The 11,571-nt window shown below is 44.6% G+C and overlaps 1 protein-coding gene across 7 annotated transcripts in view; it reads right to left on the reverse strand.

Annotated features, from left to right (window-relative positions):
- The window catches only part of ANKS1B (ankyrin repeat and sterile alpha motif domain containing 1B), a 1,164,394-nt gene that overhangs the window by 48,838 nt on the left and 1,103,985 nt on the right, over positions 1 to 11,571 (reverse strand). For all 7 annotated transcript variants that reach the window (XM_010831587.1, XM_010831586.1, XM_010831585.1 and 4 more), the window contains 2 exons: positions 2,901 to 2,912; positions 1,929 to 2,015 (listed from right to left, as the gene is read on the reverse strand). In XM_010831587.1, the coding sequence (XP_010829889.1) occupies positions 1,929 to 2,015; positions 2,901 to 2,912 (99 nt within the window). The remainder of the gene's footprint in view (positions 1 to 1,928; positions 2,016 to 2,900; positions 2,913 to 11,571) is intronic.

The following is an 11,571-nucleotide window of genomic DNA, read 5'->3' on the forward strand; positions in this document are numbered from 1 at the left end:
TGCGAAGAGTTGACTCATTGGAAAAGACTCTGATGCTGGGAGGGATTGGGGGCAGGAGGAGAAGGGGATGACAGAGGATGAGATGGCTGGATGGCATCACTGACTCGATGGACGTGAGTCTGGGTGAACTCCGGGAGTTGGTGATGGACAGGGAGGCCTGGCGTGCTGCAATTCATGAGGTCGCAAAGAGTTGGACACGACTGAGCGACTTAACTGAACTGAATGGTAACTGAACTGACTCATTGGAAAAGATCCTGATGCTGGGAAAGATTGAGGGCAGGAGAAGAAGGGGACGACAGAGGATGAGATGGTTGGATGGCAATGCCGACTCAATGGACACGGGTTTGGGTGGACTCCAGGAGTTGGTAATGGACAGGGAGGCCTGGTGTGCTGCGGTTTTGGGGTTGCAAGGCATTTGACATGACTGAGCGACTGAACTGAACTGAATGGTAACTATCAATGACATATTGCCAGGTTGAAGCCATCATCCACCTAAGGCATCTGACTCTGAGTGTGCTCTGGACATCATTGGCTAGCTTGAGTAGGCTGCATTATCAGCTTTCTGCCTGGGTTTCAGGACTGCTTCTAAAACTGGGAGGTTGTTCTCCTCAGTAGACTTGGGGAGCTTGGGCTTATCTGACCACTGACACAGCAGTTTTCTTCATTACAGAAAACAAACTGGGAAGGCTTTCAGTGCGTGAAAGCCATTGAATCTGGGGATTCACACAGTCAGGCTTATTACAGTCAAGAGTCATTGGCTACAGGATGTTTCCCTGAATCTAAATCCAGGTGCCCTGGTCATAAATTTCCATCATTTAAATTCATCTGATTCATGACTTCTGCTTCCTTTCCCCAGAATGGAGTGGGTCCAACTGGGAGGACTGGGTAGGCAGTCCAGAAAACAAACAGTGTTCACCAATGGGGATCACCTCATTTCCCCAATTTCTATACTTTATTGGTTGGAAGGATGGAAGACTAAAATGCAGGGACATGTGGGGGTTTGGGAGGAAGAGCCAGTCAGGTTTGAGTTTCTGGAGGGTGAGAGTGGTCACACCCGCATTTTCTAGTTTAGCACCTGCACTCCATCATCTTTGCCAAGAAAGGACACTTTTGAAGTAAAATGTAACCTGTTTGTCTGCACTTGACCTTGGAGCCCATGAACCATTCTCCCAGTGAGTGCAAGGTCATAGCATGGTCACAGCATGGCCTGAGCTTTTCGGATGGTGCCTCTTAAGGAAACAATGCAGTTGAAACCCTCTCTTCCATCTCAATAGTTGAGAATGAAATGCAATTATACGATGTAAAAGCCAGAGCGTGTGTTCCCTGTGTCAGGTATTCATTACATACATCAAAAGAAAGCACAGGTCTATCTCTGGAGAAAGGGAGAAACAAACACTCTAGTCTGTTGCCTAGTGACACTTCCTCTGATGGAGGAATGAACACTGATGCGTTTTCACTCTAGACACGATTTTTCCTGTTTTAATGTTCCCTGGACCCAAAGGGATATTGTCAGATCCTGAACAGCACAGTCTATGAGGGAAGGTACCTTGGAAAGGTGAATGCAAGATATGTGTAGAAATCCTGGATCAGGCCTCCAGATGCAAGGTGCCCCTGTGTGTGTGTGTGTGTTTGTGTGTGTGTGTGTGTGTGTGTGTGTATCTACAGCTGTGTTTAGGGAGCATGGAGGTGGGGGTTGGGGAGTGATTAAAATGGGGGATGATGGGACTTCCCTGGTGGTCCAGTGATTAAGACTCCAGTGGTTAAGACTTAAACTCAGGTTTGATCCCTGCTTGGGGAACTAAGATCCCACATGCCACATGATGTGGCCAAAATATTAAGAAAAATTAAGTAAAATGGGGATGTTAAGTATGATGGGAAGCAAAGGATTTTAGATCATTTACTCGGGACTGTAGAGGTATGGTACCCACCTTATTTGTTGCATCAATAAATTTGACTCCTTTATACGAGACAGAAAGGATGATAGTAGGGACCTTCTTCATTTGCTCTGTAGACTTCTGAAATTAAAATTAGAAAGCTGTTAGAGCAGTTTGTGTTGCATGGCAACTGTAGCACATAATTTTTTCTCTTGAAAGATAAAAATAAGCTCAAGTTAAAAACAACACCACCACCACACACACACACCAAACATACTCTAAATTAAATGTATGTCTCTCTTCTCTTGGGCTCAGCTCTGGTTTAGGTTTCTAAAGTATCTGTCTTGCACTTGAGGATCTAAATAAAGCTTTTCTGCTGCTTCATGTGGGTGAAGGAATACTGCCTTTTTGTGACACCAAGAGGAGAAACAAACAGCTCCGTCCCCTACTGCAATTTCAAGCGACATTCTTTTGAAGAGAGTTAAGCCATGTCAGATGGAACTCCGAGGGTGAGTTTAGCATAAACAAAATACATGCCACCTCTCCCTGTTTCTTCCCAGTCTCTTTCTTCAAGGTACAAGGCATGTCTGAATATATACTTAAAATCGGGATTTAGAATATATCATTGTGAATTTTTCTTGCACCTGGCCAAATCTGTAAAAGCTGGTAGCATATTTGCAGCAGAATTGCTTGTGGCCACATAGGATATAATACCACTCCATGATGCTCGATCCCTCTGGGAGCAGGCTGTATTTTGAGCCATGGTAAAATCGGACAGTCCAGGTAACCTACTTCATCATTTAGAGGTGAGGGTAATCCCTTAGGCTAAAGTTCTTATGCTAGATGTCCATAATGGCTGAATCTTCAAAAAGTTTCTCTGTAATTTAGCATTTGCCTTTTCTGGTTAGTTTTATCATTCATCACAGGTCACCCGCATCACAGGTCACCTGCATCACAGGTCACCCGCATTACAGTTCCTGCTGTGGACACTCCTAATAATCACATTAAACATCAAGAAGAACTTACCTGACAGTTAGCCTGATGGATTTTCCAGACAAGACAGGTGAGAACATAATAGGAGAGAAAATACGTAAAAAGGTGAGAGGAAACAATTTCAGTAATTCACCAACAACACAGACTCATTAGATAGTAAAGAGAACAGGCTCTATAGATACATGTTGATGCAGTACAACTGTTATTTTACAGAAACTGCTGCAGGCTTTTCCAGACCCTGTCTCTCCTTTGTTTTTACTGTTTTCTCATTGTTCTGTTTACTGCATTGCACAGTCTTATTATGACTGACACGCACGAGCCTTCTGCTTTGAGCATTCCAGGACCAGCTGTCTTATGTACATTAAGGGAATTGAGGGAAAATATGAACTTTCTTGATTTCTTCATTTATATTACCCGTTTTTCATTTATAAACTCTGAAATGTGACCAGAATGAAAGAAGATCCGATAGGCTGAATACAACTCATTGAACTCCGTAATGATAATTACATTTCATCTTTCACTTGAGCCATGGAAAAGGTGTTTCACATTTTCCTGGTTGTTTTGACACACTTTTTGAGAGCTACTATATCTGCATCAGAGATAAAATTGATTACTGAGAGTATTACTATGTAATATTAAGTGTTTCATTCAGTACAGAAAAAAAGCAGAGCCTGTGAAGTGCTTTTTAACTAGTTTTAAAATTACCCAGACTCACCAGTTTTCTTTTGTGATTGCCAAAAAGAGATATGAAATTGGAATGTAAGGTTAGATACTTTTATTTTTGAATACTTTATCCAACCAGCTCTTAGAAACGTACAAGATAAATTGAAGGCTAGAAGAAATAACATGCAGCATCTGACTGGAAGGTAAAACCGTGGGCTGAATTCTGTAAAGAGAGAGGCTGTGGCAGGAACAGGCAGCACTTTGGTGGCCTGAATGTGTGTGTGAAGGGACGGAATGTATGGTGGACTGAACGTGTGCATACACGTGAAGAATTCCTTGCAAAGAGTAACAATGGGTTCCAACAAATCACCTTGCCCATCTCTTGTGAATACACTCTCGTGGACAGATATCTGTGACATGAAATAGTATTAACATACACCTAACATATGGAGAACAAAATGGCAACCCACTCCAGTATTCTTGCCTGGAGACTTTCAGGGACAGAGAAGCCTGGTGGGCTACAGTCCATAGGGTCGCAGAGCGTCGGACACAACTGAGCAACTAACACACACATGTTCCCCTAACATAAGGTTAAACTGCCAACATGTTATGTAGTGTTAAGAAACCCCATCCCAAAGAAAAAAGAAAAGCCATCTGTTATTCATTCTGCAACTGAGTGGATATTAAGTGGCCCACAAGCTGGAGAAATGCAGTCTACTTTGGAGGATGTCACAGAGACCTCAGATCGTGTGCAGACTTCACTCTGCTGAATGCGGCTGTCTAGTGCTATTTGAGATGGATTCTGAGCTGCGTCTGGGCTCTGCAGTAAGGAGGGTTGGGAACAACGTCTGCCGTGGACAGGGAGAGACATATCACCATTCCTGGCTTGAGCGCAGCTACAACACAAATGTTGACAAATGTGACAGAGATGTGAACAGAGTCCTTCCAGACTGCTGGGCAGGAAGAGCCTCACTCTGGTGAGGGAGTGGGCAAGTCTTCATCCATTCAACCAGCTGCCTCCTGAGCCAGGTGACTGACCTGGCTCTTCAAGGATGGATAGGATTCTCCAGGTGGCAGAAGAGGACTAAAGAGGCCGTTTTAGCAGCAGAATCAACATACAAATGCACACATCTGGAAATGAGAAATAATATGGTGGGTTTGGATAACTGGTGGGAGATTAGGATGGTATAGTAGGTTTGGATGGTTGTAACTTACTCTGCCAACCTAGGATCCATTGGATGCTTTCAAGTAGGGAGTGACTTGATCAGGTCTGTGTTGCAGAAAGATAGCTACAGTGGGTTGTATGGACTGAAACAGCTAGAGGCTGAACGTGGGGAGGCAGGAAGGTATAAATTCAAACCAGAGTCCTACGCCCCCAAGTTGAGGTAGATGCTCTGGAGAATGGAAGGGAAGCTGCCATTCTGATGAGGAAGAATCAAGAGGATCTTCTGACTGGTCCACATGGTGAGTGGTAGGATGCTGAGGACTAAGAGGCCATTAGCTGAGATAAGGACCACTAGAGCGGACTGCGCTTTTGCAAGAAACCTTTCTGAATCCGATTATCACCTTGATAATCTGGCAGAGATGTCCAGCAGGAAACCGGACATAAGAATTAGATCTGGAAATCCAAACAGAGAGGGGGTGACCGAGGAAATAGGAGCAGACAAAGTGGCTCAGAGTGAACTAGAGGAGGGCTAAGAATCACCTTGCAGGGGATGGTTAATACTTAAGAAGTTAAGTATTAATGAAGAAATGGGGAAGAAAGTAGAGTCAATGAAGGAACCTGAAACAAAGTTGGAAGAAGCCTGACAGCAGGATCATGAAGTCAAGAGAAGATTCCTTAGACAGTGGGAGCAGTGCCCGATGTCAAGAGGACTAAAAAGGCCTACAAATGTGTGCCCAGTGCAGTGGCAGGCACACACAGGCGTGGTTGCTACTTTTACTGGGTTTCCTGGCTGAAAGCCCCAGCTTGGGAAAACAGAAAAATCTGTTGCTGATTTTACCAAAAGGGGCTTCAGAAGGAGAACGGTGGCAGCAGACACAGAAAACCTCAACGGTGCAATGAATCAAGAATCCGTGCTTTCCTAACCGGAGGCCACAATGGGGTTCCAGTGCTGCAGGCTACACGCAGGCCTAGGAGGGCTGGTGTGGGGTGGCTGCATGTTGTGGCCCAAACTGTACTTCTCTTCCCACTGAGTCAAGACAAGACGACGATGGATCCGGCCAGGGAGGGGCTGTGGGAGGTCTTCAGGGTAATCACCTCCTTTAAGGCATTTCTATTCTGTACAAGAGATACAGATCCAATCTCTTTCTAGAGGATTTTCTGATGGTGTACTTTACAGAACTTTAAAGACGTCTATTCACACATGATTTTAATGAAAGATGAAAATGCAGAGAAAGAAGGTAAATATACTGAGTCTTCACTGGCTAATCAGGGAGGCAAGAAATCCAATAAGCGCTTCATTTTATGAAGGCTTTTCAGATATTAAAATGTGAGCTCAGGGCTTCCCCGGTGGCTCCTGCCTGCCAATGCAGGAGACATGGGTTCAGTCCCTGATCTGGGTAGATCCCACCTGCCATGGAGCAACTACGCCTGTGGCCACAATGACTGAGCCAGTGCTCCTCAAGTCCACGTGCCTTATTGTGCTCTGCAACAAGAGAAGCCACTGCAAGCAGCAGCTCATGCACCACAACTAGAGCAGTGAAGATGCAGCACAGCCAAAAATGAGTAAACGAATAAAATTACAAAAAGAGAAGGTGAGCCTGGAGCCTCAGCCCGACCCCAAGAAGCCGAAGTCCCTTCCTCCCCAGCTTCTCTTTCAGTGTTGTAACCATCTCCCACCCCACCACCCCCCGTCCAGGGTCGAAGGCACCTAGTCCGGACAACACTGCTCGAATTACAAAGCCCTTGGTCTCAGGCAACTTGGTTCCTATGACCTAGCTGCATGCTTTGCTGTGTTTCTGGATGAATACTCCCAGAGGTGTATATTAAAAATTGAAGCCTTATTTATTTGTATAAATAGACTTCTCTTTTTCAGGCCCATTTCCTCAGTAAAATGCTCAGGGCAAACTTTGTTTTGTGGTTCCCTTTTGTTTCCAGTTGCCTTTTTCACCATGCCACACTCTAGGTGGAATTTCTAATGTTTCTCAGAGTCTTCAAATCCCCACCAGCTTCATGTGTATGTGTGTGTTTTAGTCGCTCAGTCACGTCCAACTCTGCAACCCCATGGACTCCTCTGGGGGTCCGCCAGGCTCCTCTGTCCATAGGATTCTCCAGGCAAGAATACTGGAGTGGGTTGCCAGTCCCTTCCCCAAAGGATTTTCCCAACTCAGGGATCGAACCTGGGTCTCGTGCATTACAGGTAGATTCTTTACCCTCTGAGCCTCTAGGGAAACCCTCAGCTTCACAGGGGAGACTAATGTGTAACGAGGACCTCTGCCTACCTAATGAGCTGTATGCTCATGGGTAATGCCCCAGATTAACTTCACTTTTGCAGCATCCTGCTCTCCCACTGAAAGCTGAAAGAATATAGTGATATTTCATTGTATTTTCTTCACAATTTCCCCAATTATCATCCTTTTATTCTTTCAAGAGAAACAGTATTTAGTTATATACAGATGTTACCTTTCTGAAACCTATAATAAAATGCAAGTACTGAATCAATTCAAAGCCAGTCCTTTCTTTAGCACTTGGGTTTATATTGTTTTTAAGCATCACACAGAACAGGGATCATAATTTCCTATCTGGGGGCAGGCCCCTGTAATACTGTTTGTAATAGAAAAAGTAACTGAACACTCTTACAGCATTTTTTTCTTTAAAGAGGGATTTTTGGATTCACCAAGGAAAGTAGTAACAACCATCTTTAATTTTTTTTCAAATACTTTTCATTTCCTTTTAAAGTACAAATTATGAACTGCTTGGAATATTTGTATCAAGTCAGAAATTGCCATTGAGCTTTTCTAGCCTTACACCCCCAAAATAGTTTCTTATTTTCTAATGCAGAATCAACAGTGTGAGAACATATTTTTTTGCAATACAGGGGCCCTTGGATCCCAGAGCAGAGCTTCCCAGGTGGCAGTAGTGGTAAGTGCTTGCCAATGCAGGAGACATAAGAGACCTGGGTTCGATCCCTGGGTCGGGATAATCCTCTGGAGAAGGAAACGGCAACGCACTCCAGTATTCTTGCCTGAGAATCCCATGGACAGAGGAGACTGGCAGGCTTTAGTCCATGGGGTTGCAAAGAGTTGGACACAACTGAAGTGACTTAGCACGCATGGATCTCAAAGCAGGACTTTCATGGGTAAATGAGAGCAAAGAAGTTTAGAGCTGAGACTAGAAGCACTTCAGTTGTGAGCTGCAATGTGAGGTTTGGGTCCAGAGTGACATTTATGCTCCTAATAGGAATCAATTGTGCCCCAGAGTCAGTGCAGAGTGAAGAGCCCACAGGGAGGGTATCACTGACTCCTCATTCTTACAAAACCCGATCACTGCCAGGGGGTGTTTTAAACACAGGCTGGCACAGATTTCTCGACGCTCTATGGCCATCCAACTCATAGCATATATTAACCTACACACAGCTACCCTGAGAATGCTTTCTAGTGAGATAGCCAGTGCTGAGTCATAACTATTACTTTTGCCATATAATACTTCCCTTATTTCAATGCTTAATTATTATATTTAGTTTCAGCAAGTAAATTAAAACAGGATCAAACTTTTATGTTTGGGAGCCCCAAGTGACTCTCAAACAATTAAAAAACCACACCAAACAAGCAATATTGTGGCGATTTTTGTATTTGGCAGAACCAGCTAAGTTGCAGGGAGTGTTAATAGAGAAAAGCAGACTGCAAATTAGCCATCTGAAATGAACTCTTACCCTTCGAAGCTCAGTTTCAAGGTTACTTTCTGGGAAAAGCTCCGTTTTGGAGTCCCTTCCTGGTCAGTTTCTGGCCTCCTGGCTGAAGGGGCTGCTTTCCTCCCCTTTCCTTCCTTCGCGGTGGGGGTGGGGCTGTCTGCTTCCCTGTGAGGCCCGCCCCTTTCCGAGAGGCCCGCCCCCACCTTTCCAAATTTGTCCTACATAGAGAAGAATTGCAGTCCCAGCCTCTCAACACGTGGAGAGCTCAGGACACTTTGCAGAGAACCCAGATGCTCCAAAGAACTTGGGAGGAGAACCACGGATGTGATGAGAGATGCACCGAGACAGACTCCTCTGGGGTGGCAAACGCTTCACAGATCCCGTGATAGTTCAGCTTCAAGGAGAGGGTTAGGCCTTGGCAACAGGAAACTGGCTCCAACTGCCAGCACCAAGATAAGAAGGAAAGCCTCTTTGAGAGGGCAGAAGAATCATTAGAGGCAAAGCTGAGAAGTTTCCCCCTCTGCTTTTTAATCATAGTGTCACTCTCATCTGTTCCTAATGACTTCGGGGTAAGTCTCACTTGGCCAGGAAATGAGGGTATAAATGACCTCACAAGGGCTTTTCTGGTCACAAGGACTCTGACCCAAAGGCTCAGCGAATATAGAGCCTAAGTAAGGCCACGTGACCGGGACAGTGCAGCAAGCAGCAGCCATTTAAACCAGTCCTCTTGCCTAAGATTCGGCTATTGTGTGTACTGTCAGAGTAAAGAACATGGCCTGGCCGAGTCTGCAGGGCACAAAGCAATGCCCTCGATCTCTGTTGCTCCAGCCCTGGCTGGTTTCCAGGCACTGTGGCACAGTGTTCTACCAGGACAGTCTGTCTACACGGCAGCCTTACTGGTTGCTCATGGACCAATGCAGTGGTTCTCAAACTTGAGAGCATCTGAATCCCATGGAGTGCTTGGTAAATAACAGACTGTTAGATGCCACCCCTAGAGTTTCTGGTTCCAGAAGTGCTGTAGGCCAAGTGTTTGTACTCCCTACCCCCAAATTCATTCACTGAATCCTAATGCCCAACTGGTGGTATTAGGAGGTGGGGCCTTTATAGGATTGCAAGCTCATGAGTGTGGAGCCCTCAGGAAAGGGACTCTGTGCACGTGTGTGTGCTCGGCTGTGGCCAACTCTTTGTGATTGTAGCCTGCCCAGCTCCTCTGTCCATGGGATTCTCTAGGCAAGAACACTGGAGCAGGTTGCCATGCCCTCCTCCAGGAGATCTTCCCGACCCAGGAACTGAACATGTGTCTCTTGCATCTCCTGCCTTGGCAGGCAGATTCTTTACCACTGAGCCACCTGGGAAGCCCCCAGGAATGGAATTATTGTGTTTATAAAAGAGACCTGAGAGCTCCCTTGCCTCTCCTGTCAAGGGGGCAGGGTGAAAAGCTGGCCGTCTATGAACCAGGAAAAGTTCCTTTGCCAGACACCAAACCTGCCAGGGCCTTGATCTTGGACTTCTCAGCTTCCAGAACTATGAGAAATAAATTCCTCGCAGTTTTTGTTATAGTGGCTCTAAAAGACTGAGACAGTAAGTCAGTGGTAGCGCCCAAGAGTCTGCATTTCTAACAAGTTTCCAGATGCTGCTAATGCTGCCAGTTTGGGGACCACACTGAGAATTTCTGCTCTAAAAATACAGTTGATCAATTTGATTGAAAGTCACTGTCAGAACTGTTCTCTGCTGCCATGAATACAAAGTTGTGCTACAACTTACATTAATTCAGAGAGACGTTAATTTATCAAAACACGCTATTTCCACTTGACAAGTGATTTCCAAAAATCCTTAGTTAGCACTTAGCTGAAGATCTTGGTCTTCAGAACAATTAACAAGTATTATTTAATTTGGCCATGGTTCCTCAGGGACTGTGAAAGTATAATAAAACATTATGCACATAAAATAAAGGGTTCGGGTCCTAAAGACAGATTCTAGAGTTATATCTGGAATAGATGTTGACCAGATAGAGCTGATAGGCCCAGGGGTCATGGTGGAGATGTGTCTTCTCATAGAAATTCCCCATATGTGTGTGTGCTAAGTTGCTTCAGTAGTGTCTGATTCTTTAAGACCTTATGGACTGTAGCCCACCAGGCTCCTCGGTCCATGCGATTCTCCAGGCAAGAATACTGGAGTGGGTTGCCATGCCCTCCTCCAAGAGATCTTCCCGACCCACGGATTGAACCCGTGTCTCTTAAGTCTCCTGCATCGGCAGGCAGGTTCTTTACCATTAGTGCCACCAACGCACCCTCAACTGGGAACACATCCAACATATCCTGAGAGATGTGACATGCAAACATCAATACATATTTGGAGACTGCTTCTCAGAGTATAAATTGGAACAATTTTTTTGTAAAGCAGTTTGGCAATACTTATCAAGAGTTTCAAAATGGGTATACTCTTTGACCTACTCATTCTACATTTAGTGGCTTATTCTAAAGACATAATCAGACCCGTTGCAATAGACTTAGGTTTATGGATGTTATCCATAGTATTGGTTATAACTGGAAAAAAATGGAAATAAACTAATAATCAACCAGGGGAAATGGTTAAATAAGTTTAGTTCAGTTATGGATTGGAGTATTTTTCAACGGGCACAAATAATATTGGGGATGAATAGTTATTGGAATAAAAATGTTTCAAAATATATTTTAAAACAGATTAAAACAGTAGGCTCATAACATTTCCATTTTTTTGTAGAAAAGTGATGCTTATGAATGTATAATCAGTCTGGAGGATTACATACAAACAAGGTGTTAACAGGTGTTTACCACTGCGGGATGATAAAACTACATTTTTTTTTTTTTAACTACAGTTGTTCTTATTTCTCTTTTCTGTATCTCTATTTGAAAGTTGACTAATAATGAATGTATATTGCTTTTGTAAGAAGCAAATGTAAGTTTAAAAAATTTAAACTTTCCAGGAAGATCCCACATGCCATGGAGCAATGAAGACCACGTGCCACAACTGCTGAGCCTGTGCTCTGGAGCCTGGAAGCCACAACTTCTGAGGACCAAGGGCCCTACACAAGGCCCACAACAAGGGAAGCCGCCAGAATGAGGCGCTCTCACACCACACCTAGAGACTAGCCCCCACACACCACAGCTGGAGAAACTGCAGCAATGAAGACCCAGCACAGGCGAAAA

The sequence above is a fragment of the Bison bison genome, unplaced genomic scaffold (genome assembly GCF_000754665.1).
Source record: "Bison bison bison isolate TAMUID 2011002044 unplaced genomic scaffold, Bison_UMD1.0 scf7180017864529, whole genome shotgun sequence".
Lineage (NCBI taxonomy): Eukaryota > Metazoa > Chordata > Mammalia > Artiodactyla > Bovidae > Bison > Bison bison.